This window comes from Barbus barbus (genome assembly GCF_936440315.1).
Source record: "Barbus barbus genome assembly, chromosome: 18".
Lineage (NCBI taxonomy): Eukaryota > Metazoa > Chordata > Actinopteri > Cypriniformes > Cyprinidae > Barbus > Barbus barbus.
The window spans coordinates 9,019,343-9,046,651 of NC_136746.1; the positions used below are offsets into that span (position 1 = coordinate 9,019,343).

Genomic DNA, 27,309 nt, shown 5'->3' on the forward strand with positions numbered 1-27,309 from the left:
AATAATAACATGAACGTTAGTTACAGTAATCTACAACTATCAGGAACTTGTTGGTAATCTATTAAAATGTGTATAAACCAATGTGACGGGATGATTACATGATATGATTGCCAAATGCGAATATTCACTGATTCATGCAATGTGACGACACTTAGCCATGAACCATGACGCCTAGTTACAAAGACACATGAAATTGCAGCACATTGATATTTGCATTAAGGGGGGGCTAAAGCACAAACCTTACACAAAACATGCTTTTTCCACTAATGCTGCACTCAGGAAAGACAAAAACATCTTGATTCAGTTGACAAGATTGTATGAAAACTATCAAATTAATTATGCACTGGTATCACAGGTGTGAAGTACTCAATTCATTTTTCATAATGAGTGATTTGATAGATCGGACAGCTTTTTATCTTACATTGAACTGAATATAAATGCAATGCATGTTTATCAAGTATCAAACAATGGATTATAAGAATCAGAAATGTACTTACAGGGAGTCCAAGATGGCCCCTGTCTCCTTTATCTCCTTTCTGTCCAGGTGATCCCTTCTCTCCTCTCAGGCCTATTCCTGGTTCTCCCTAAAAAGAACATATGAGATTTAATGCCTTGTTTAGCATATGACAGAAGACAAATAACTCTATCTTTTTAAATTAGGTTGGAATACTTACCTTTGGTCCTGGCAAACCTGGAGGTCCCTGATAAGCAAAAAAATAATAATAAATATTAGAAATCAGGACCATTTTGAGGTGTTTAAAATGAGTTTCTTTTCATAAATGCACCATCAAATGAAGACACAAAATGCACTGATGCTCCTTGGGTGCACAGATATGCCTGTAATATGTTTGCTGTTATCATAAGCTTTTATGGAGTAGATATTGTCCTCACCAATGACCCAACTGGCCCTGCAGGTCCTGGAGGTCCAGCAGGTCCATAGACCTGAGAGAGAATAGGGGAGATAGGGATAGGGGAGTCGTCATTAAGACATTTCATTCAATATATTTCCCAACTTATGAAACACATAGGCTCTATTATCTAATGAAACCACATAAAACCCTCTAAAATGTGCAATCAGCAGCTAAAACGTGTGGAACATACCAGCTCTGCTTTATCTCCTTTTTCCCCAGGTTCACCTTTCTGACCCTGAAGACATTATGAAAAAGTAAAAGGATAGGAATACTGAATTCTACCATTCATTCAGAAGTAATTAAACTGGCATGACGAAATACACTGTATCCCAAAGTCATGCCATATCTTTTCAACAATGACAACAATCTGTTTGCTTGAGGGGCACCATTGCGTACCATTAGGCCTGGCAATCCAATATGGCCAGGGGGCCCTGAAACCCCCTTTTCTCCAGTAGGGCCATCTAAACCCTACAGAATGAGGAGAGAATAAGGAAATAGACATTAAAATTGGCAGAAAAGTCAATTGGGGGGGCGGGGTTGATGAACATGATTTGACAGCCTTGTAAACAAGGCCCACAAACAAGAGGCCTTTGAATTCATAACAACCAACATGTAGGATTAATGATTAGTAAACTGTAGGCTCTCAAGACGCAATACTGCCCACCCATCACAAACGCTTTCAAAATTCATTAAAGCACTCAGCATGATCCCACTTGTTCAAATAACAATGACCACATTTACATGCAACTCATTTTCTGTTTAAGGTCTATATTCTGGTTAAGCATTTTATCTGAAAAATATATTTACATGTTCGCAGTTATTGCAATATGCTCTTTTAACCAAATTATCCTAAAAAAAGCCAAATGCATTGTCCTCTGGAAATCCTGGATGTGCTTTATTTTTCTAATTCAGTTACAGTCAATATTCCAAATGAGAGTTACATGGATCCAAACTTTTCTTTATACCATATACCAATTAAATTATTTATTTCTAGAAACTGAAATATTGGCTTTATTTGGTTAACTTGGCAGTTGGGTTAATGTATTTACATGATGTGTACATAATTTGAATATTATGATATTTTGATATCAGAATATTCTTTCATGCAAGTGGTAAAGGACACAAGACCCTTTGTGGTTATTTAACAATTCAGATGTAGTCAGACAGACTATACAGTATATGATGGGAATGCTGGGTATAGTCACTCACAGCTGATCCTGATGGGCCCATGTCTCCCTTGTCTCCTTTTGGCCCAGGTAAGCCTATGACTCCTCCTTCTCCTCGTGGTCCCTCAGGTCCAGGAGGGCCGATGGGTCCCTGTTCTCCTGGCTTTCCTCTTGGACCCTAAGAAGCAAACAGGTACAATCACTCAGCATTATGAAGGATTGAGAGTTATGTAAATGCATCCACCAGTGGACTAATGGCAGATTAGTGGCTAAAATGTGCTTCATTTATAGTAAATGTTAATTATTATTTACCTTTTCCCCATCAAGACCAGGGGGACCTGGAAGTCCAACATCACCCTGAGAAAAAAAATTAATGCAATTTAATACAAAATAACAAGGTAGCCAACAGTGACATGTCTTAAACCATGGTATGCATGCTGCTGAAAAACTTGTTCAGATCTCACCAGAATTGTATATGAATATAATCTAAAATTCTCCTAAATTTATACACTAAGGATAGAAAGGGTAAGAATGAGAGAAGTTGGCCAGCTACCTTCAAACCGGGGGTCCCAGGAAGCCCTGGAGTTCCAGGCAGTCCAGGAGGGCCCTAAAATAAATACAATATATACTTAAATAACTGAAAGCAGTTGTCTATTCATCTATTTATGTGCACAAATACACAAACAATATCAAGTTATCCATTTTCCCAATAAATACTGTTTCACAACAAAGAATGACACTTACCATTAAATGCACATTGCGTATATCCTGAAAAATAAAATAAAACTAGTGCCTTCACATAATACAAATTAATCAGTTGAACCTGCTATATGAGGCAGATAGGTAAATATGCACTACAACTAAATCATAATCAAATTGAAGAAATTTATATACATCAGAAATAAAGACATACATTTTCATTGTTGTTGATTAAAGATTTTCCGGGCTCCCCGGTTGGACCTGGTGGACCCTGTTGAGCAATGGGGAAACAATCAATTAATATATATCATTATTTCTGATATCAGCCATTCACATCACACTGTTAAACAAATCTGGTGAAATGTTTGCATTATTTTCTCTGTCGGTGACACATGGCCTCTACTCACCCTTGGTCCAGATGGGCCTTCCTGGCCAGGGTCACCCTACAGGACAAAAACATTAATTGTGCTGTTTTCTCAGAGGACATTATTAAAATATAACAATGTAGAGTTGCAATGAACCAGCACTCATCTATTTTTTAATAAAAAAGTCAATTGCTCACCTTCATGCCTTGATCACCTTTCTCACCCTGTGAAAATACATGCAACAATGAAAACCATGAGCTTATTTTGTTAGACTGCGCATGTCATCCCACATCAAGAAAGAAATTCAGCAGTGGATATAAGGTGGAGAATGAGGGGAAGGTACCTTGGGTCCAGCTTGTCCGGTATGTCCCGGGGCACCTGGTTCTCCTTTGATGCCAGCTCCTGCAGCACTAGGCTCTCCTTTCTCTCCCTAGCAATAAATAACAATATAGGAGTTAACATTCAAAGATTCAAGATGCATATCTATATAAAGAAGGCGTATAAAACATTCTAGTGTGCGCATCTTGTTCCCATTTCATTTTGAAGCATTACAGTTGATGTCTTTAATTCACCACAGCTGCAGTACTCAAACACAGGGAGTGAGAATAAAGGTGTGGTCACTGAAATACAACAAAAATGGGCCGCAGAATATGAGGTCATCTTCTAGGGCTTCTGTTTTTTAGAAACACTAATTAAATCATAACAATTAACACATTAAAAATGTTAAAACAGTCTGTCTTCTTCCATTGCCTGCAGCACTGCAAACCATGCAGATTTAATGCTCACTAGCATGTGCATATGAAAATAAATGGAACACAAAGTCTAGTGAAACCGCAACATAATAATTTCACAGTGTTAAACTTCAGTACAGACAAAATTATATCTGAAAATGACATGAAACAGAGACATTTAGACACCAAAACAGAATTTAGTGCAGGCAGTCAGGTCACCACTTCATAGACGTCTTTTAGACATGCATGTGTAATTAAAGTCAAATCAATGCATTCACTGAAAAATTTAAATATGGTTATTTTTATTCAGCCTCTTTTTATTCTAAACCCTTTCCTTTTTCCATGGAACTCTAAAGGTGATTTAAAAAAAGAAAAAGAAAAAAAACCCCTCAAAACTTCAATTAGAAATGTTGCCTTAGGAAAAAAACAAAAAAACAAAAACAAAAAAAAGCAGCTGAAATATTACTAAAACTAAAAAATAAGAATACATTCACACTACATTGAAATATATTTGAATATTAAGAAAACAACAAAAAGCACACTTACTAAAACTTAAATTTACAGTAAAACATGATATCAATAAATAATATAATATTACATAAATAACACTAAAATAACACTTCAGTTGGTTAAATAAGGTGCATGATTTGTATGGACCACTTTTGGCGCTTTATGTTCTCAATTTGAAGCTTGAAAATATAAAATTTCAAAGAATTGCCAAAAATCATTGTGTTGCATGGAAGAAAGCCGTGTTTGAAATTGCAAAATGGGGAGTAAAATTCTACCTCAATATTCAACATCACATCTAAAAAACTTCCTGAGGGTTTAAGCCCAGTATCAGAACAAGCACTTATGCGAGAAATATCCACAGCACACATTTGGGTGTACCTTGTAGCCCCGTTTTCCAGGGATACCAGAAACACCTGCCTGACCCTTCATAGCGACAGAAAAATCTTCATTACTTTAAGAATGATCAGCAAAATGTGTTAAAGACACAACCACACCAAACCAGGCCTTTACCTTTCGTCCAGGGACACCTGGGAAACCAGGCTCTCCCTGAAGGTTGAGAGGCATCAACATTATGAAAACAAAAAGAAAGAAAAGAAAAACTGTGAGAACAGACCTAAACATGTCCTCAAATCCTGGCCCTTGAAAATCAACAAAGGAATCAGCATCATATATTTGGGCTGAAAAAGTCATTCGTAATTTCAATTGAAGATTATTCTCTGTAATCATTTAGTCGATCGTAAACCCCCATGGGTCTATCAGATGTCATAATTTCTATTGAAGCGATTAGACAGCACGCGCTGGTATCAATATTTAGATTGGTATGTCGAAGTTTTTGCTCTCAAGGCACGCAAATAGCTGCAGTGCACTAGCAGTGCCGCAAAGAGCCGGCCCACAGTTGGATTGTTATTAATAGTAAAGAGCACATGACAGCTATTTAATTCATGTCTGTTATCTCAGACTAATGAGCAGACATGAAGGCAGTGATCTACAGACACAGCTGCGGCTGCATGCGGACACTCGACCCATCGAGCTCGAGGGCAGCTGGGGGGTCTGACTGCTAGTGGCACCATCCTTCTTTCTCCTGCCATCTCATTCCTCAAGTCTCAGACGCCACTTTACAGTTTCAGAAGGTGAGACGCTTATATGTGAGGTGCCTGTATAATGAGCAATTAATCACGCTCTGGTGTGAAAGCAGCTTTACATACAATCATAACAGTTAAGACTGAGCGTTTTAGCAGTGGAATGCTTCTGGAACAGCATGCAGGGTTCTGGGAAAAAAAGGATAGTTCATTATAAATAAATGGGGATAGATAGAGGCTGCAGCAGAAGTGAACTACCTTCACTCCTTGTTTCCCAGGCATTCCAGGCATCCCCAGCTCACCCTGAAAAATCAGCATTAATTACTCATCTTTTCAATACTTAAACGGTCACATTCACGAGCCAAAACCAAAGATCACACTCATAATGCAAGCAAAACACCACTGAAAGACTTTCACTTCAGCAGATTGTTAGACATGATGACAAACGTGTATTTCCTAGCACATCTGCTCACCACTGGACTGTATTTTGAGCTTTGGATTCTTAAAGCTACAGTTCACCCGAAATTACAATTTTGTCTTCGTTTACTCATCCTCATGTCGTTCCATAGCTGTATGACTTATTTTCTTTTCTTGAAGACAAAAGAAGATATTTTGAAGAAAGTTGGCAACCAAACAGTTTTGGTTTCCATTAACTTCCATTGTATGGACCAAATACATTGACATATGATGTATGAAATGCATCTAACATACATCTAATGTATGAAATGGCAAGCATAGCAATTCCACTGGAGGAAAGAGAGTTTAATTTAGCTTCAGTGAGAATAAGTAGTGCAATACTATCTTAACGCATAACTTTTATAGAAAGAAGCATTTTAATTCGAGTTTAAGCTGGCCTCTTTAGTTGGGTTATCAAACACACAAACAAACAGGTAGATTAGCCAGCACTCAGTCACTACATTACATGCTAGTGCCACAAGAGAAGAATTTTACAACATGTCCAGAAAGCCTCTACAGAAAACTACGCATGCCATTTGGAGACTGGCGGCCAGACAGCAGGCAGTTGAGGGCAGAGGTCAAAGATGGCATGAAGACTCCAGTGAGTCTGAGCAGGGGGCAGGTGGCAGAGCCTAGCGTGGCATAACCCACTTTGACAGGTGCACCGGTCAGACCTTGGAGAGAGCTGCAGGTTATCAAGAGAGCCAGACACCATATGAGTGTGGTTTGAGAGGGTATTAACGATCCAAGGCACTCTAGTGTGCTTCTGGCCTGAGACAAGACTGCTTGTCATACTCAGCTGCCTTCATAAACTCTGTCCAATCAGGCAATAGAACGGACGGCAGGGTTTGGACAAGGCAGAGAGTCGTATGTGAGTTTATCCATGTTCCCAGTAGATGAAAGAGCCCGACTTCATGCTACCGTCCCGTTAAGGGAATAAAACAGTGCAATGATTGTTGATCACTTTAATCATGAAAGAGAGACTTCTGGGACACATGCTGAAAGCAGGAAGTCTCTTTGATCTTCTTCATTTCCAATCAACTCACGCCATTCCTTTATAGGCCCATCGTCATGTCTCCTTCAACCCCATCCGTTTCTATTTTAGAGCGAATAGCGCTTGGTGAGGCAGAGGCTAGTTGTGGACTGACAGAGGCTTCAAGTGATTTATGGGAGTGCTAATCTTCAAGCTAAAAACGATGAGGACAGAGCCTTTGGAGTTGAGGGGAACTCTGGGAAGGTGAAGAGAACCGTCATCAGCACTGAGGAGAAGTGGCTGCGTTCTTTGCTGACAAACTTGATTCCTTCAGGACAGTTCGTAATAAGTAATGACTTACTTTGGCTCCTATGAAATACGAGAGCATGGTATACGTGCTTGGCCCGAGGTATAAAGAGAAAACGGATGAATGGAATTTCCAAACTAAACCTAATAAGTTCCATTTATATACATCAACATGCATCATATACTGCACAAAGGGTCCTTGTATGAAGAGAAAAACAACTATACATTTTTTTTAGTTCCGAGTCTTAAAGACGCAGTGTGTCATTTTTAGCAGCAAAAAGAGTAATAATAATCTGTTTGATTTAATATTCTGACAAAATTCATAAAATGTTGGATTTATGCTTCAAAAAAAGCATAATTTAACATTGTGACATTGGCTCATTTACTTGATCAAAAATACAGTAACTGAAATATTACTGCGCATTCAAATAACTGTTTTCCATTTTAATGCATCTTAAATTGTAATTTATTCCTGTGATGCAAAGCTGAATTTTCAGCATAATTACTCCAGTCTTCAGTGTGACATGATCCTTCATAAATCATTCTCATATGCTGATTTACTTCTCAAGAAACATTTTTTATTATCAATGTTGAATCCATCGAGTTTGGATACAATAATACAATTTTGGGGGATTCTTTGATTTATGTTACTTTTTGTAACAATTTAAATGTCTTTGAATGTCTTTAATGACTCTTAACATTTATTTATTTAATGCATCCTTGCTAAAAAAAAGTATTAATCTTACTGACCTAAAATACAGTAGTATATTCTCTGACAACATGCCTTAATACTGTACTTCAATACTTTTACTTCATATTAATGTATTTTTAGGATGTGAAGAAAAATTCTGATAAAGAAAATGTCTTTTTGCAGTCATTTATTCTGTTGCGGCCACATGTAGCACATAAAAACTCACTGTAAAATCATTGTAATGCATGGCTTCTCCTGACTTATTGCTTTATTAGCCCTTGGGTTCTGTTTTATCAATACTGGTCTGAAGGGGAGTGTGTAACTGAGAGGTTTTGAGAGCCAATGTCAAAGAGAACGAAACAAAGCTCTCATTTGATCTCTGATGTGCTGCACTTTAAATTCATGTCACGTCATCATCTCTCGCTCCTACTTGACATAAGAGTCTAATGGCAGAGGAATCACATGTGTTACTCCTTGTTAACTCATAAATTTTCACTGGCTTTCACTACACAAAACCTAATACTGACTAGTAATGACAGAGACAGATGTGACTGAGGCAAGACAGCAGTTCCCCCAAATAAATGTTACTGTGGCGATACCATAGTAAAGTGATGACACACATTGTTAAATATTGTTGGTATACAATACTAGTTAAATGTTTGGACACACGGGACTCTCCAATCTGTTTCTCATGATCTTTAAAACTTATTATACATTATATACATTATTAGGCTGAAATGCTTCAAATTTAACAACTCTAAACATTTTTAATGCATGGATTAGAACAAATAGAGATGCAAAAGCAAATGTGCATCATACTGCATATGTGATCTTCAATACGGTTTAAAACGTATCCCAGGATAACTGGGAAGTCAGTTACAAGTCAGAAATGTAGACAAAGCTCATATATAGTCACCTTAAATAGTTTTGCTTAATATTTTTGGTCACTATATAATTTCCATTAATATTATTCTAAAATGTTAATTGATAATAGTAGTAAAAAAGAAAAATAATAGATGTTCCCTGAACAGTAAATCAGCATATTAGAATGATTTCTGAAGGATCATGTGACACTGAAGACTGGAGTAATGATGCTGAAAATTCCGCTTTGCATATCAGGAATAAATTACATTTGAAAATATATTAAAATAGAAAACAGTTATTTTAAATTGCAATAATATTTCACATTTTTTACTGTATTTTTTATGAAATAATCGTAGCCTTGGAGAGCATAAGGGATTTTCAAAAACATCAAAAAATGTCTTACTCATCCCCAAACTTTTGAATAACAGTGTATCGTGTTATTTACATTCCAATGTATTAAAACAAGCAATATCCCAGTCTTCAAACAAATCCTTCTTCAACCCCAAACCCACGCAAAAATGTTTCTGCATTCAATTAGAGGCAGTGATCAAGTTGTATATATATAAATGTATAAAAAAATACTAAATATAGCACTGCTGCAGATGTGCTTATTCATCTGTCAGCTCCCTAGATGCTATGTCTGCTGAGTCTAATGATGAAAACATTCATATATTCAAACACAGCACTCGAATGCAGCAACACAAAGCACTGTCATGACAACAGACCTAACAATCGAAGAGAATGGCAGCACATGTTTGGCAGGGACAACGGCAGGTAGCAAAAATAAGTGTGCTAAGTCCATCAAGCAGCATGTACCAGGGGACTCTCCACAAACAGCAGGGTTAGAGGCCTGTAAATCAGACGCACAGGTGCTCAGATGAAGGAAGTAGGGAATGTCTTGAGCTTGCGGCCTGTTTTTCTCTTAGCGTGCAATCCCTCTGGTCTCTCAGCATGACTCCGGGACTGAGTCATATGTCTTTGTGCACATCCTGGTTTCAGTTGCAAAGCATTTGTCCTGCCCTCAGCCCTTGCGAGTCCTCGCTTTGGTAATGTAAGCCGGTGTCTACCAGTGGTGCCTCTCTGTGTGATGAACGGACCAAATCTTACTGTCCACTGTAGGTCTCAGCCACAGGGCTCTTGTATAGCACTTTGGAATAATTGCGTTTTAATGTTTTTGAAAGAAGTGTCTTATGCTCAAAGAGGCTGCATTTATTTGATAAAAAATACAGTAAATAAACTAATATTGTGAAATATTATTACTATATAATTAAATTAATTAGTTACATTTATATAGCGCTTTTCTGGGTACTCAAAGCACTTTACATAGAGGGGGGGAATCTCCTCAACCACCACCAATGTGCAGCATCCATCTGGATGATGCGACTGTAGCCATATTGCTCCAGAACGCCCACCACACACCAGCTTATTGGTGGAGAGGAGACAGAGTGATGAAGCCAATCAGTGTATGGGGATGATTAGGAGGCCATGATGGTCAGAGGCCAGGGGTTGCACCCCTACTCTTTTTCGAAAGACATCCTGGGATTTTTAATGACCACAGAGAGTCAGGACCTCGGTTTAAAGTTTCATCCGAAGTACGGTGCTTTTTACAGTGTAGTGTCCCCGTCACTATACCGGGGCGTTAGGACCCACACAGACTGCAGGACCCCCTGCTGGCCTCACTAACACCTCTTCCAACAGCAACCTAGTTTTTCCAGGAGGTCTCCCATCCAGGTACTGACCAGGCTCAACCCTGCTTAGCTTCAGTGGGCAACCAGTCTTGGGCTGCAGGGTGATATGGCTGCTATAACAATTTAAATGACAATTACTATTGCAATTACAATTTAAAATATCTGTTTGCATCTAATTTAAAAGGTAATTTATTTCTGTGATGCAAAGCTGAATTTTCAGCATCATTACTCCAGTCTTTAGTGTCACATGATTCTTCAGAAATCAAATGCTGATTTGCTGCTCAAGAAACATTTCTGATTATTACCGACATTGAACACAGTTGTGCTGCTTCATATTTTTGTGAATTTGATATCACCACAGAATGGAATGCTTTCATTCAGTATGGATGCATTTAATTAATCAAGTTACAATAAAGTTACAAATAATAATGTTACAAACGATTTCTATTTCAAATAAATGCTGTTTTTAATACTGAAAAAGTCAACGTTTCCACAAAAATATTAAGACATTAATATAAATATAAAAACATTAAGACGCTTTCCACATTAATAATGATGAGAATAATTATTAATAATTGAGCACAAATGTTAAATGATAATAATAATAACAGCTCCAAATCAGCATATTAGAATGAATTCTGAAGGATCATGTGATTGGAATACTAAAACAGTTATTTAAAATTGCAATAATATTTCACAACAATGCTGTTTGACTGTAATTTTGTCTAAATAAATGCAGCCTTGGTGAGCATAAGAGACTTCTTTCAAAAACATAAATAACTAAATTATTCCAAACTTTTGGTAGTGTATCCAAGAAGTATCAGAACTTTGCTGATCATGCATCTAAAAATATTACGATAGTTATATTTTAGCTTTGTCCACACACACATACAAACAAACCACCCAAAGTTAAATGCACAACAAACTACATTTCTCAGGCAGAGTACCTTCTCCCCCTTCTCTCCTCTTTGCCCATCCATCCCAGATTCACCCTATACAAATGCACAGATGGGGACATCTTCAGCAGAGCAACACAGACACACCACAAATACACACAAATGGTGGAAGCCAACCGGAGCACATACGCAGACATGAGACATGTGATCCCAAACAAAGTCATGAGATGAGAAAGACTTTTCTTCTGGCACACTTTGAATTAAGAAGCCAGAAACAATAAATCAATAAAGATGATGATCTAGAGTAATCCTCAGATCCTGTGAGCATCAGGACGGTTCACTATACAGGGTGGTCGAGGGGAAGGTGGAGGGATGTGCAGAGGAAATGAAAATTCCATCAAACTCATAGTAAAGGATTTCTGTGAGACACAGAGATCACATAAGATGTCTGGCCCATGGACTCAAGCCTCTGCTTCCTCTCTCGTCTGAAGTTGGGTTTATTAAACACCCCATGAAATTGTTTGGCAAGCACAGTTTTCTTTCCTGTTTTGTTGTGGTTTCTACTGAAACAGGTTTGGGCAGGACATACAGTATATAAAAAAGTCCTTAGCTACAGTACATCACAGCCACAGCATGGTATGTTATTTGCTAGTCAAAGACAGTTGGTTATAGTATATGTATATAGTATATATATTATGTATAGTATATGTGATTTATACACTACTAAAGTATTACATATGTATGGAAGCCTGTTTCCGCCACTGAATAAAAAAATAAAAAAAAGCTTATTGCAACTTTTTATCTCACAATTCAGACTTTTTTTCACAGAATTGTGAGATATAAACTCGCAATTGCGACTTATAAAGTCAGAATTGCGAGATATAAAGTCAGAATTGCGAGTTATAAAGTCAGAATTGCGAGTTATAAAGTCAGAAATTCTGAATTGTGAGTTTATATCGCGCAATTCCGAGTTTATATCTCACAATTCTGTGAAAAATGTCAGAATAGTGAGATAAAAAGTCTCAATAACCTTTTTTTTTATTATTCAGTGGCGGAAACGGGCTTCCATAATTACAGTATTTTATTATTTATCCTTTTTTTTTATTATTACATTTTAAATTTCAGTAATTCAAGTTTATTTTTTAGTTAACACTGTGTTCAAGTTTATTTTTTAGTAAACACTATGTGCTTTTGTCATTTTTCTATTTAGCTTTAAATATAGTTTTATTTCAGTTTTAGCTTTAGTAAATTTAGTACTTCAACTTATTTATTTTAGTTGCCAAGATAATATTTCTAATTTTCATTTAAGAAACAGTGCATATGAGTTGTTGTTTTTTTGTAAATGTACATGTATATGCTTCTTTTTTTTTTTTTTTTTTTTTTTTGAGAGAAGATACAGATGTTGACAGTATTGATGACCTCAAAGATAACAGACATTTAAAAAAAGAAAAGGTCACTTTGATTTCATGGAGTCATATTTTTTTTCCCTTGAGGCCCGTTTACATGACCAGTTAATTAGTCATTTAATGAAATACTTGCACCAAAAACTCATTAATCATTTTTATTTATTTATTTATTGTTTGTGCCTTTAGGTTGCTTAACTTCATTTTAGTTTCTGTAAATGCACTTTTGAGACTAAGAAGGAAGATTTGAGTTATGAAAGTTACAGTATATTTTCCTAATTCATTGGACATACGCTTGTTTTTCAAAGATCAAGAAAAAATTGGCTACCTCCTGATATGACCCTTTTAAGATATCACACCCTGTGTTTTCCCTGGCCAGTCCACACAGATGAGTTCATTCAGGCTCTGCTCATCTATCACTGCTAGCTTTACAGGACAATACTCGGCATTAAGCAGTTAGACAGTCGGAATAGCGGTACCCTATTTGTGCATCAGCAGGTGTAAACTTTACGTGTGTCCCAATCCTGTTTACAGGGCAAACGTCTCCCCAGTAAGAAACAGTGTAAGCACTCCAGCAGATGTGTGTCTTTACTAAGAGCAATGCCTCAGACATGTGATACAGTCATACAAACATAAATCTTCAGATGTTTATATTTACTCTCTATAGAAAACGCCTCAGGTTACTTTTGTAACCCTAGGTCCTCGAGGGAACAAGACGCTGCGTCCTCAGAACGCTAGGGGAATGCCTTCAGCGTGACCGGCTCTGAATACAAGTGTAATCTGTCCAAAGGATGGGTGAGACGTCACGGGTGAGGTGACGTAATGAGCAGCTGGTATATAAGCACATGCGGTGAAACAGGCGTCAGCTTCTAGGAATGATGCCAGCGCTGGCAGGAATGCCAGAAGTATGGCCTCGAGACGCAGCGTCTCGTTCCCTCAAGGAACTAGGGTTACAATAGTAACATGAGGTGTTCCTTTTCAGGAACTTGAGCTGTGTCTTGAGAACGCTAGTGGAACGAGATATCTACACCACCAGACCTCCAAGTCCCTGCCCAGTGTGTATCCCTGCGGAGCACATCTAGGGCGAAAGGACAGAAGAGCCTGGAGTAGCCCGCATGTCAAGGCCGTAGAATCTGACAAAGGTCAGAGGCGTAGACCATCCCGCAGCGTTGCAGATGTCCTGTATAGGGACACCTGCGAGGAAGACCTTGGAGGCCACCACACTTCTCGTGGAGTGAGCCTTGACTCCCATCGGCAAGGGGAGATCAGAGGACTCATAGGCAATGTTAATGGCATCCACAATCCACCGGCTGAGGGTCTGCTTGGAAGCAGGAAGACCTCTCTTAGGGGGACCATAGCAAATCAGCAGTTGGTCCACCCTTCTCCACAGGGCAGCTCTGTGGACGTATGCATCCAGTGCTCGCACTGGACACATACAGTTAAGCTTTTGCTGGTCTGGCTCCCTGCAGGGAGGAGGACTAAAGGACTGCAGTACGACATGCTGTGGCATGACGGAAGGAACTCTGGGGACGTACCCTGCATGAGGGTACAAAAAGGCTTTGGCCATGCCAGGCGCAAAGACCAAGTGAGTAGGGGCCACTGAGAGGGCCTGCAGATCCCCAACTCTCTTTAGAGAAGAAATCGCCAGAAGAAATACAGTCTTCATTGTGAGATGGCAATCAGAGATCTCCTCAATAGGCTCAAAGGGAGGCCTACAGAGAGCTTCCAACACCACAGCCAGGTCCCAAGGTGGAATACGGGACCATACTGGAGGCCTTAGCCTCAGTGCACCGCAGAGGAAACGTGTAACCAGGGGGTGTCTGCCCACTGAGTGTCCACCAAGATAGGCATGTTAGACCGAAATTGCCACCACATAAACCTTCAAGGTGGAGTGGGTTAAGCCTGTGGAGAGTCGAGCCTGCAAGAACTCCAGCACTGTACCAACCGGGCAGTTAAGTGGGTCGAGCTGGCGGTCTCTGCACCATGAAGTGAAGAGTCTGCACTTCAGGGCGTACAGTTTCCTCGTTGAATGAGCTCTGGATTGGAGGATGGCCTCAACAAGCTCAGTTGAGAGACCAGAAGCTATGAGCTGTGCCCCCTCAGGGGCCACACCCACAGCTTCCACAACTCCGACCGGGGGTGCACCAGGGTGCCCCCTGCCTGTGAGAGGAGGTCCCTCCTGACGGGAATCTCCCATGGAGCGCCATCGAGGAGAGAAATCAGATCCGAGAACCATGCTCTGCCCGGACAGAACGGGGCTACTAGCAGCAAATCTGCTTCACCACCTCGGCGTGAAGCATCCATTCCCCGTGCCTCGGCCCCTGCCTCGACAGGATGTCTGCTCCCACATTGAGATGCCCAAGTATGTAAACTGCTCTCAGCGAGAGGAGTTTGCCCTGGGACCACACAAGGATCTGGTGCGCCAGCCTGCACAGGGGGCGTGACCGCAGACCTCCTTGATGGTTGATGTAAGAGACCACCACTGTGTTGTCGGTGCGCACCAACACATGGTGACCTCTTAGGTCTGGGAGAAAGTTTTTCAGAGCCTGCAACACAGCCAGCATCTCCAGCCAATTGATGTGCCATGTGAGCTGGCGACTACTCCACAGACCGCGGGCAGGGTGGCCACTCATGATCGCACGCCAACTGGTGAGGGACGCGTCTGTCACTAGCGTTACACGTCGACACGGAGCTCCCAACACCGCGCCCTGAGACAAGAACCAAGGTTGTCTCCACATGTCTAAGGCACGTAGGCGCCGCCACGTGACCTTGATCATGCGAAGCAGATTTCCCCTCGGGAAGAACCCCTTGGTCTTGAGCCACCACTGTAGGGGTCTCATGTACAGCAAGCCAATAGGTATCACGTTGGACGCAGCTGCCATCAGACCCAGCAGTCTGAAACTGCTTGACAGTGAGTGACTGGCCTTCTTTCACTCTCCTGACTGCTGTGAGGATCGACTCGATCCGAGCAGGGGACATACATGCCTGCATCGTGGTCGAATCCCACACCATACCAAGATAAGTGGTTCTCTGTAATGGAGAAAGCACACTCTTCTTGGTGTTCAGTCTTAGCCCCAACACTTTCATGTGAGCGAGAACAACATCTCGATGTTGAACCACCATCTGCTCTGACTGAGCGAGAATCAACCAATCGCCGATGTAATTGTGTATGCAAATGCCTTGTCAGCGGGGCTAACGTGGCATCCACACACTTTGTAAAAGTGCGGGGTGAGAGTGCTAGGCTAACTCCCTGTGAGTGGGAAGGATGGAGACATGGAAGTATGCGTCCAAACCAGTCCTTGGACCTGATCTGAGACATGACCTGTTTGAGTGTCAGCATCTTGAACTTCAGTTGCATGACTGAGCGGTTCAGCTGACGTAGATCTAAAATCTTGGGAACTATGAAGTACCGGCTGTAGAACCCGGACTCTCTTTCGTGAGGAGGGAGAACCCCGATGGCCTCCTTCCTTAAGAGAGTTTCTACTTCTCGTTCAATTACCAGAGCCTGCTTGGGGCCCACCAGAGTGGGATTCACCCCGTTGAATCGAGGCGGAGGAAAACCAAACTGGATTCTGTAGCCTCTCTCTACAGTGTGCAGGACCCACTGAGACACATTTGGCAGTAGTTTCCACACTGACAAATGGTCTACTAAGGGAACCAGTCTCTCGAGACTGGCCTCTAGCCTCTCGAGAGATATAAGATATTCTCTTATATCCTCCGCATTGATCCCCTCACCCTCATCTAGCTCTTTAAGCAGGTCAGCCTGGTACGCCTGCAGCACCGTCATGGTGTGCAAACACGAACCAACCCGACCCGCGTACCCCTTGCCCACCAGCGCTGACGATGTGCGCAGAAGCTTGGAGGGCAAAGTTGGAGCCTTCAGAGACGACGCAGCATCGGGGGACAGATAGCTCGCGAACGTCTGTTCCACCCGAGGAATTGCTCTGTAACCACGCTCACTCGTCCCCACCACATTACCGTAGTAATCGGACGAGGGAACGAAGAGGTGGGCTGAAAAAGGTCTAGCCCACGACCTCGACACCTCGGTGTGGAGGTCGGGGAAGAAAGGCAGGCTCCGATGTGAAGGTGGGGTTTTAAACCGCAGAAAGCGTTCATCCAGCTTGCCTCTCTGCGGTTCAACCTGACACTCGGCTGGCCAATCAATATCTAATTTAGCCACAGCACAAGTGACCACCTCCTCGAGGTCCTCATATTGGGGCGAAAGAGAGGGTGAAACATTCTCGACGCTCTCCACGTCAACTTCCTCAGAAGAAGAGAGGAGAAGTGCTGAACCCACTGCCCGAGGGGAAGTATCCGCATGGCGGGCTTCCGATCTCGGGAAGCGGTTACCGAATCTGATGAGTGAGGGCGGAGATAGAGAATCGCTCGTCTCCGATCCCTTCATCAGTCAAGTCAATTCACCTTTATTTATATAGCGCTTTTAACAATACAGATTGTGTCAAAGCACTTAACAGTATCAAACTGGAGGATAGATTGTCAGTAATGTATAATAATAAGATTAAACACTCAATTTTCAGTTAAAGGCATTTCATTATTGAATTCAGAGATGTCATTGTCTAGATCAGTTTAGTTTAAATAGTATCTGTGAAATCAAATTGACGAGAATAACTAGAAATTAAGTGTCCACAACTGAGCAAGCCAGAGGCGACAGTGGCAAGGAACCAAAACTCCCTCTGTGACAGAATGTTTCTCCGATCCCTCCATCAGATTCAGCTGAGAACCCCACGAGCGCCGACGCTGCTCCGCCTCAGCGGAAGCGGGACCAGCACCATGGGGAACGCTGGTGAAAGAGCCCCCCGAAAAGAGAGCCTTTCGGGAGCGAAGCGTACGCAGCGGGAGACTCTCGCAGTGCGGGAGACTCTCCCTCGAGAGCCGACTCTGCGTGCTTTGCTCCCAAGCAAACCACACACAAGCTGTGTGTATTACAGGGGTGTCCAAACTACGGCCCGCGGGCCATCTGCGGCCCGCTATCATTTAAAAATTAAAAAAAAAAAAATGATAAGAATCTGCAGAGGTGGGCAAACTACGGGCATTTTCATCCAGCCCGTGAGGCAGTTGTTCCAATATGCAATATCAGTAAAATCCAATAGATGGCGCTGTAGCCTGTATTGCAGTATATAACCCCTGATTTACACTGTCCCGCCGCTCCAGTCGACCCGCGGCACGTTTCAGAAGCGGCTCTCCGCACGGCTCTCTAAAGAGAGGCGCCTAGTCTATTTTTTGACGGACGCCGCGTTCAAGCCGCACAGAAAATACAAAATAAAAAGTCAAATAGCTATATACACTACAAAAGTGGCACCATTGTAAATAAGTTACATGTTTTAAAAATGTGAAAGTGTTCATTTGTTTTGAAAAATGCCTTGTATTGGAACTGTTTTAAAAATGATTAAAATACTTTCAAGTATCAGAACAAATGCCAGTGTTATCCTCCTGCTCACGGGTGCTGTAATTTTGTGGGGAAAACATGGAAATAATTTGTCGTTTTATCTTGCAAAGATATGCTTTCTTCTGTTTTCCACACACATTTTTATGAAAATGGATTTAGTACTGTTTTTCTGGATTATAAATTGCGTTTTTTCATCTGAAATGTGCTGCAATTTCCAAGGCGACTTATATAAAGCAATCAAGGTCAAGTGCAAAGCGGACACATTAGGATTGGTGGTGAATGAGAAAAGGCAAGTGAGTTTGTTTTGAGTTTGTATTGTGCATTTTCCAGCAGCCACGCCGCTAGTTTCAGTTTTGCTTTAAATGTTTAGGCTGTTATAATATATGTTTATAGTGAATGCCACTATAATTTGTGTTTGTTTTTTACTTATTTTTTCATTCTTTTTTCTATTCTGAACACTGCTAAATTTACAGGATTGTTTGTGGAGTGTAGGGAATATAAATACATATTTCTAATGTTTGTAAACGTTTAGTTTATTTTACATTATTTCTGAATGAAATGATAAAATGTGTCTTATACATTAATTGATTTACACACTGATGCAACTTATCTGTGTGTCATAAAGTGCTCATAAAAATAGGTAGAGATGGTACAAGAATAGAACTGCCATGTAGGTACAAGTATATCATAAGTGAGTGTCAATTTAGAAAAAAAAATTAAATAAATCAAAGCTTCATATTATGCGGCCCCTCACTTAATGTGGAAAACTTGATGTGGCCCTCGAGTCAAAAAGTTTGCCCACCCCTGGTGTATCACAGGCAGACATGTAGCGTTTGCAGGGAGGAACACACAGCTTGTACTGTGATCTGCTCTCGCCCTTGATGTGCTTAGCCTTATACTGGCTCTTTGACATGCTTAATGCAAAGGACAGACAACACCAAATAAGACAAACAGTTCAGACACAGAGCGCTAGCTGAATGACAGAAAGCTGACGCCGGTTTCACCGCATGTGCTTTTATACCAGCAGGTTATTACGTCACCTCGCCTGTGACGTCTCGTCCATCCTTTGGACAGATTACACTTGTATTCAGAGCCGGTCATGCTGAAGGTGTTCCCCTAGTGTTCTCAGGATGCAGCTCGAGTTCCTGAATAGGAACTGCTCCTTCAAGATACAGGCTGGAATCTAACAATAATTAAAATCTAAATGCAAATCTGAGATTTCCATACACAGAATAACAATAAATGTAAAGGTGAAGTGTGCAATTTATGCATCACCACACGCAACTGGCCATCGGCCGATCAAACAGATAGCCCCACCCCCAAACTCATGCTATTGGTTGAGTCAATGTTGCTATGTCGAGCTGGCCAACATCAAACAAACAGTTTGATATCAATGTTTTGATATCAATCATCAATGTTTTGATAGCACCATAAAGACGGGGCAGTCAACCTACAAACAGGTTGCTTATAGTTAAAAGCATTTTAAAATCAACAAAATAGCTCACATTGCTTTTAAACTTCCAACCATTATTTTAAAAAACAGTAAAAACAGCAATAACAAGAACCAAATGTGTTCCTTACCTTTATTCCTTCATCTCCTTTAATTCCCTAAAGAGAAACACAACAAACAAAGTGATGTAGTCAATATGCTATGAAATGCAAAATGAAAGCTTCTAATAAAGGTAATGTTGACCTGCTTTTCTTTGGTCTAAAGCAACTAATTTACATTTATCATAGCAACAGGGCAACATTAAAGTCAGGAGAGATTCAGTTCACAACATCATTTATCTAAACAACCCATTCAGTGTCTCGTTTAGTGAAGAAATTATTAAAGCAAACATTTCTGTTCTGTCATATTCAATGGCGTATGGCTTGGCAGGGCTGAGTAAATAGCTAAACATTCATGAAGGCGACAGACAGTAATTTTTCAGAAATAAAGTCTCATGGGAGGAAGGCAAAGTCAGCCGTTGATTAATTGTGTTGGTAATGTGCCGAATAACGTGTCTCCTCTGATTTTAACCTTTTAATTGTAAATCCATTGACTTGGCCCTTTGCCTCTCTCACAGATGAATGTGAAGATGTCTCTTTTCCGAGTAGAAAAACATGGTAGGCCAGACAGGAGACAACCTCACTTCACAGGGGAGAACACATTTTAGCCTCCCTCCATAAATCTCCAGTTTTGTGAGCATTCATGAGCGCAGCACCTGACAATATCCAGAAGGTGGTGCAGTCGTGCAAAATAACTGCTTCTCTGCTTTAGCACAAAAGATTTCACCTGAGCTAAAATGAGATTGAATGTAAACGTAACAAACACAAAGCTACTTCAGTCTCTCGTATAGAGGAATTTTCCATAAACTCACTGTATGACATGCTTACTATCAATCTAGCTTTAACTATTGACTGGGTGCGTGTGTTGGACCTGATATGTGGCTGATGGAAGAAAGCTCAAGTTCACTAAGGTAGATTTGGAAGGGGATGGATATGCAGGTTGTTCCAGAGTTCACATGTGTAAAAGCATAACACAAATCCAAGATTGCCAACTATATAGGTTGTATCAAAGCAAAGCAAATTCAATTTCACATGGAAAAGATTACATGTGGTTTTTGTGCCAACATGTATCCCTCACAAAGTGTCAATCAATGCACTTGTAACTGCACATGGGCTAAGCTGTTTGACCCACTGTTCTGTGCTATTCTGGAAACAAGATTGGAATGAGGTAGAAGGATTGTTGTGTGCAGGAAGAACAAAAAAAGAAGACTAACAGTTCAGTTCAAGTTTGGGGTCAGTTTTTTTTAGAAATTAAGAATTTTTTAAAGAAATTTATATTTTTTTTTCATTAAAGGACATTGCACACTGAGTCTGAAATTTTCACACGTTAAAAAATAAATATGACCTCACAAAAAATTCTGATCAGGTTCGATTTTCTGCGTTTTCACATCCGTAGCAAGCATTTTGATAGGAAAGGATGACGAATATCGAATACGAAAAAAAAGCATACGAAAATTTCGGACTCAGTGGGCAAGGACCTTAAAGGAACACTCCACTTTTTTTGAAAATACGCTCATTTTACAACTCCCCTAGAGTTAAACAGTTGAGTTTTACCGTTTTTGAATCCCTTCAGCCAAACTCCAGGTCTGGCCAAAATGACCAAAGAGTTTCGATATTTTTCCTATTTAAAGCTTGATTCTGTAGTTACATCGTGTACTAAGACCGATGGAAAAATAAAAGTTGCGATTTTCTAGGCCGATATAGCTAGGAAGTATACTCTCATTCCGGCGTAATCATTGCTGCCGTACCATGAGTGCAGCAGGCGCAATGATATTATGCAACGCCTGAAAGTAGTCCCCAGCTATATCATAACTAGTTACCTAGCTGGGCACTAGGAATGATCCAAAGTGAGAGTAAAGGCATTTATAATGTTTTTTGTTGTTGTTGTTGTTGTTGTTGTTTGTTTGTTTTTAAAAAACAAATCTTCTTTTGAACGTTTTATTCATCAAAGACAAGAAAAGGGAAAAAAATACAATGGTTTCCACAAAAATATTGATAAATAATAAAGAAATAAGCATATCAGAATGATTTCTGAAGGATCAAGTGACACTGAAGACTGCAGGAATGATTTGCTTTGGCAACACAGACATACAATTTTAATTTAAGAATTACATTTTAAAATACAAATAATAACAGTTATTTTAAACTGTAACAGTATTTCACACTATTAGTGTTTTTACTGTATTTTGATCAAATATTTGCAGCCTTGGTGAAGATAAGAGACTTCTTTCAAAAGCATAAAATAAAAACTTACTGTAGCGTATTTTATGCTTTTCATAGCATTACACTAAGCCCCATGTATTATCTTAATTCAATCTTTCATTACCTCAGGGGTAATGCACTCAGTGACTTTAGAGTTAAGCATATCGCTCAAGGGGAAGACAGTAAAACCCCAAACAGATGCTGTTATCAGCAACTTTGAGCAATTCCTCCAGTGCTCCAATGGTATTTAGTTTTGTAACCCAAACAACAAAGGTGCCGTCCCACTGGCTTAATCAAAACTATATGATTTGGGTATCTGATGTCACACCTACAGACTGTTTTGGATAACACCCTCTTCTGCTGAAGGCCTGATTAAAGACGGAAGCGAGTATGTAATACATCTGTGTTTCCTACATCCTTCATAAACTTCAAGACTTTGACTGAAACAATAACACACTATAAAAAGCTAGCAATCTCTGAATCTGACTCAAAGGGGGCTGTCAATCTGAAGTTACCCTCTGTATTGGGATTATGTAATGAGTTGACCCAGAAGTGATGGGTGACCTGTGGAGCAGATTAATTATTTAAGATGCTTAAACCAGTCAAAGGTTACAGATTCCTACCTCGGGGCCTTCAGGTCCACTTGGGCCAGCTTCACCACGATCACCCTGAGAGATAAGGACAAAATCGTTTAGAGAAAAATGGCCATGCAGAAAGAAAAATGGAGTTTGAACCAATGAATTGTGTTCTCTCTAATCCACTAATATTTTATGTGTGCTCTAGCATGACTTTAAAGAGATGTGCCGAGTTTCTTTTTCCACTTTGAAACTCTTCATCTAGCATGGCGATTGATGAGCCTCACATTCAGGGCTCTGCCCTGTAGCTTAGTGGTTTTCAATCACTCTGTTGAATGATTAATTGATACGTCACTCCCTCACAGTTCAGCCTAATTCCTGAAAATTCCTCTGAGAAGAAGGATCCGTTTCTAACCATTTTGTTTAAGCAATCAACAGCAGTGCCAAATCCTTAAATGTGGGATTTGACGAATGGCCTTTCGGAAAACATAAACGTCTGCTCACGTACTTTGATAGACACACTCACCTTTTGTCCAGGTACACCGGGTTCACCCTATAAAAAAACAAAAACAATCAAAGACCTCATAAACCTCTTTGGCTTTTATCAAAAAGCCTTTTTATTTGTTTCAAATACTTGGAGCTATCCAGTTGTAAAACGGACAATAAGCAGATCGGTATTCCTTTATTGGGAACTTTGTGTCTAAAGGAGAAAGCCTCTAGTTACTGCTGTTATATAGACTGGCAGACAATCTTTATAGAGAGCTGAAATGTGCCTCTATAAGGGACTAGTGCTTTTAAATGGAGTACAATTACAATTCCCCAGTCTAAACTCAATGGCAATTAACGCATCAGGGGAAATACATACTTATCCAACAGCAACACGGATAATCAATTATGGCGTTTCCACCCCTTCTGTACTGGCAACGACAGAGCAGACCCACCCTGTAGGCTGTAGAACTGTGTGTGAACTTCATGTGAGCCTGTTTATGACTCGCCTGTGGAAAATACTATCATTGCAGAGCAGCTGGACAGCTGTGTGCTTTTCAAGCTTACCTTCAGCCCCGGTAGCATCTACAAATGAAAGAAATAGAAACACGCTTTCAGTTTGAAGCTTAAACTGTCATATGGAGCATTACAGACGTCTGATTTCATGTCAAATAATATCAAGAATCTGTGTCAAACATACTTTCAGCTTGAAGTTTACATTGTCATATGGAGCATTACAGACTTCCGAGTTTATTTTACTTCATGTCGAGTATCCGTATTAGAAAGGCAAAGAAGAAAACGCATGTATTCAAACACTCACTCTTGGGTCTTTCCCAGGTTTTCCAGGTTCTCCAGGTTTACCCTATATGAGGGGGTAGATGGTTACAGTAAAACACACACACAAAAAAAACAACAACAACAAATGCAAAAGTGCAAATGTTAAAAACGAAAATGCAAGAATGTGTAGCCATAATCACAGGTGACACAAAAGGGTAAAAATAAATAAATAAATACATACATACGTATATACATTTTATTATGTGAGAAAAAAAAGAGGGCACAATATTATGGCCTGAGACCATGACTTATACAATTATACAGATAATGGTTATTATACCAAAAATATTTGAATGCATAATCCTATAAATGAACAATCACAATTATTTATTCCAGAAAACCATGTAAAATATTTAATTAACAACAAGCATGAGTTTTGTAGAAAACATTTCCTCATGCAGATGATTTTCAGTGACTTACCGGGGGCCCACTAGCACCAGATAGGCCAGGATTCCCTGGAGGCCCAGGAGGTCCCGGTGGTCCTTGAGCTCCCGGCTCGCCCTGCTGAGAGACAGGAAGTTAGCATCTGAGATAAAGAGGTCATTTGGATATAAGGTACAGTTCATAACATCAGAGGCAGGGCCCACTCTGATTCAAATCCAGTAATTTACAATAATTAGATATGATTATGATTATTATACTCAAAATCCTTCATAAATTTATATTTAGAAAAATACTAATATATATATATATATATATATATATATATATATATATATATATATATATATATATATATATGTATGTATATTTACTGGTGAAACAGTGGATTTGAAGCTGAGAGGAACCCAGGCCTGAAGGTTGAGTTGAAAGTCAGGATGAGACGAGTGATGTGGTTAATCTAGTTTATAGAGTACCATGTTTGGAAAAAATATATATATTTTTTTTATAAATTTGGGGAAAAGTTTGAAAAAATTACACATTTACACTTAATGCTTTTACAGCTTCAACTTTGCAAACCCAATACTATCGCTTGTGGCCTCACAGATCTTCTTCAGTAAGGTCTGCATCAGTGGTTCTCAACTGGTTTTATTTCAAGACACAATTTAAAATTGAAAATCAAATGGCGACCCAACATTGTTTGTTGTACAAAACTGAATTTTGATGGTTTTGTTCTCTTGGGACAAAACACACTGTGGTCGGCACAAACCATGCTTATCCTCATTGTAAGTGAACTCAAAACTCCATGTAGTCTAGGTCGTTTTTTTGAGGCGAGTTTGATTAGACGTCCAACCATTGACATGAACATCAAAATATATAAGAAGATTTTTCTCCCATTTAATGGTTAATAAGTCTATTTATTTCACTATTCTAGACAGTTGCATTTTATTATTTACTTTATGCTTATGATGCTGAGCCATTTTTTTTTTTTTTTGATCCACCAGTTGAAAATCACCGCTCTAAAATCTCGGGTACTTCTCAGCAAGAGGAGACCTTCTGCACAGAAGAAGACTAAACAAAATCATCTACAGGAAAGTGTCCGGTATTTACACAGCAAGAGGGACGTGGAAATAGGAAATAAGACTGGACTAAACAATATCCTGCTATTCCTGAGAAGAGACCATAAGGAGAACTGATTATTTAACATTTCTGCTGTGTAATTATTTTTTAAAAAGTCTGTTTTCAACATTAAAGAGGCTTAGTTTGCACTCCGAGAACTCGGTGTAAGTTAGAATAATTTCCCTTCTATTAACAGCATTCATTTCAAGTCTGCTACTATAGACAGACAATTAAGACCTCCTACATGTTGGCAACCGTGTACAAGACTGATTAACCACAAATAGTGCAGATACCGTGAAAAAGAAAAGCCTTTCTTTAAAGCTGTGTCTGTTCAGTAGCAGTCTGAAGCTCAGAGAAATCCGGAACACATCCATCAGATTCAGATCCATATTTTATCCATTTATTTCTTGACAGGACTTGTCTAGATTTGATTTATGAGGCCAGATGTAGATCCATTAAATGGAGATATTCCATGATCTCCATCCAATGCACAGACCCGACCCAACCTGAAGACCCAGCCAATCAGCTGCTATAAGTTCATTCCCCAACACTGTGGTCTTCGACAGTCTGTACTATTGCCTCCAAACATGGTACTCTAAATCGGTGCACAAAGACTACACACCTGTAGAAATAAGATGGAGGACGCATGCCAACCGTGGTCAACCTATGCCAGGGGCACTTCGTGGAGCGGGCAGTGAAGTCAGAGATCCTGTTAAAGAGGCTGAAGTGGAGGGCTGACATCTCCCTTTAGGAAAGCCTCACTTTGCTGCCAAATAAGCTCTCTCATTCTTTTGTTATCTTTTGATTGTGGTTGTGCTGATTATAGAATAAGATTTTCAAACTTCTGTTTTGTTTTGTTAATATGGCAGGAGTCTTGCTCACTGTTCTTAAGGGATTTGATGAGTAAGTGTAGACTGACAGAGGATATAAATGTACATTGTGAGCTTATAAACATCCCATGAAACGGCTTAACGAATGAAGTTTAGTTTTCATTTTGGAGAGCAGCTGACTGGACTACAAAAAAGAAAAAAAGGACATGATGAAAAATGCAAGATTATGCAATCAAGATTTTTGGACCCTGTATATTTGCTAAAAGTTAAACGGTATCACTTTACAAAATGGTTCTATATGAATGCAACACCTAAAATTAAATAAAAAAATACATTATTTATTGGTTAAATATGCACATATGAGTACCTTTTTAGCATGTTGTATAAACTATTAACATCGGTTTATATGGGAACTTTTAATGTGTTCTTGTTACAGGTCAAATGCATTATAAGAAATAACAGTAAAGCATGCATAATTACAAAAATCACTAAACCAAACCCTAAATCTACAGTAAGTACAGGTAGTTAATTAATATTACTCATTACTTATTTGTGTAATTACACTGTAACCAGGATACATTCAAATAAAGTGTGTTCGTTAATATAATATCAACAAGCATGAATTGACAATAAACAATAGCAAGCTTATAAATTAATATTAACCTATATTATAGAATGCAGTAAAAAATTGTTTATTGTTCATGCATTATCTAATGTTAACAAATTGTACTTGTTTGTAAATGTTACTTGTAAATTTAGCCTCAAAGTTAACAGATATGACCTAAAAACTATGATTTCATGGGGTCTTTAAAATATTTCTCACATCCAAAATTTTCTAGTAGTTGTATTTTAAGTGCTTTATTTACAAAATAGTCTCTAAAAAGTATTAAAAATTTTCTGGTACGATTGAGCTAAAAATACCTGAACACTCCCTAAATTTGCCCAACTTTATAATATGACTAGACAGTATAAGGACAATCCATTACGTATTAGTGACTTTTATTGAGCTAACGTGCCGTTAAACCAGATGGACAATGTCTGAAAAGCCAGAGAAGGCCTGACCGAAGTTCTTCCTGTGGGGTAGCGTTTATATGCCTATACATTTTGTGAATTGAACATATTATGAAATAAGTGTTTTAGTGTTTTTCAAGTGGACCATGTCATATCATGACAATGAAACTACTGG

The 27,309-nt window shown here is 39.5% G+C and overlaps 1 protein-coding gene across 11 annotated transcripts in view; it reads right to left on the minus strand.

The window, feature by feature from the left end:
• Window positions 1-27,309, minus strand: part of LOC306883907 (uncharacterized protein) — a 101,833-nt gene that overhangs the window by 13,293 nt on the left and 61,231 nt on the right. For 5 of the 11 annotated variants that reach the window (XM_079439419.1, XM_079439416.1, XM_079439424.1 and 2 more), the window contains 19 exons: window positions 24,214-24,297; window positions 23,777-23,818; window positions 23,524-23,541; window positions 22,997-23,023; window positions 22,519-22,563; window positions 19,727-19,753; window positions 3,485-3,571; window positions 3,339-3,365; window positions 3,184-3,219; window positions 2,991-3,047; window positions 2,822-2,845; window positions 2,631-2,684; window positions 2,390-2,434; window positions 2,121-2,255; window positions 1,308-1,379; window positions 1,102-1,146; window positions 892-942; window positions 675-701; window positions 498-584 (listed from right to left, as the gene is read on the minus strand). In XM_079439419.1, coding sequence (XP_079295545.1) covers window positions 498-584; window positions 675-701; window positions 892-942; window positions 1,102-1,146; window positions 1,308-1,379; window positions 2,121-2,255; window positions 2,390-2,434; window positions 2,631-2,684; window positions 2,822-2,845; window positions 2,991-3,047; window positions 3,184-3,219; window positions 3,339-3,365; window positions 3,485-3,571; window positions 19,727-19,753; window positions 22,519-22,563; window positions 22,997-23,023; window positions 23,524-23,541; window positions 23,777-23,818; window positions 24,214-24,297 — 990 coding nt within the window. The remainder of the gene's footprint in view (window positions 1-497; window positions 585-674; window positions 702-891; window positions 943-1,101; window positions 1,147-1,307; window positions 1,380-2,120; window positions 2,256-2,389; window positions 2,435-2,630; window positions 2,685-2,821; window positions 2,846-2,990; window positions 3,048-3,183; window positions 3,220-3,338; window positions 3,366-3,484; window positions 3,572-19,726; window positions 19,754-22,518; window positions 22,564-22,996; window positions 23,024-23,523; window positions 23,542-23,776; window positions 23,819-24,213; window positions 24,298-27,309) is intronic. The other 6 variants (XM_079439423.1, XM_079439422.1, XM_079439425.1 and 3 more) reach the window with 2 other exon arrangements.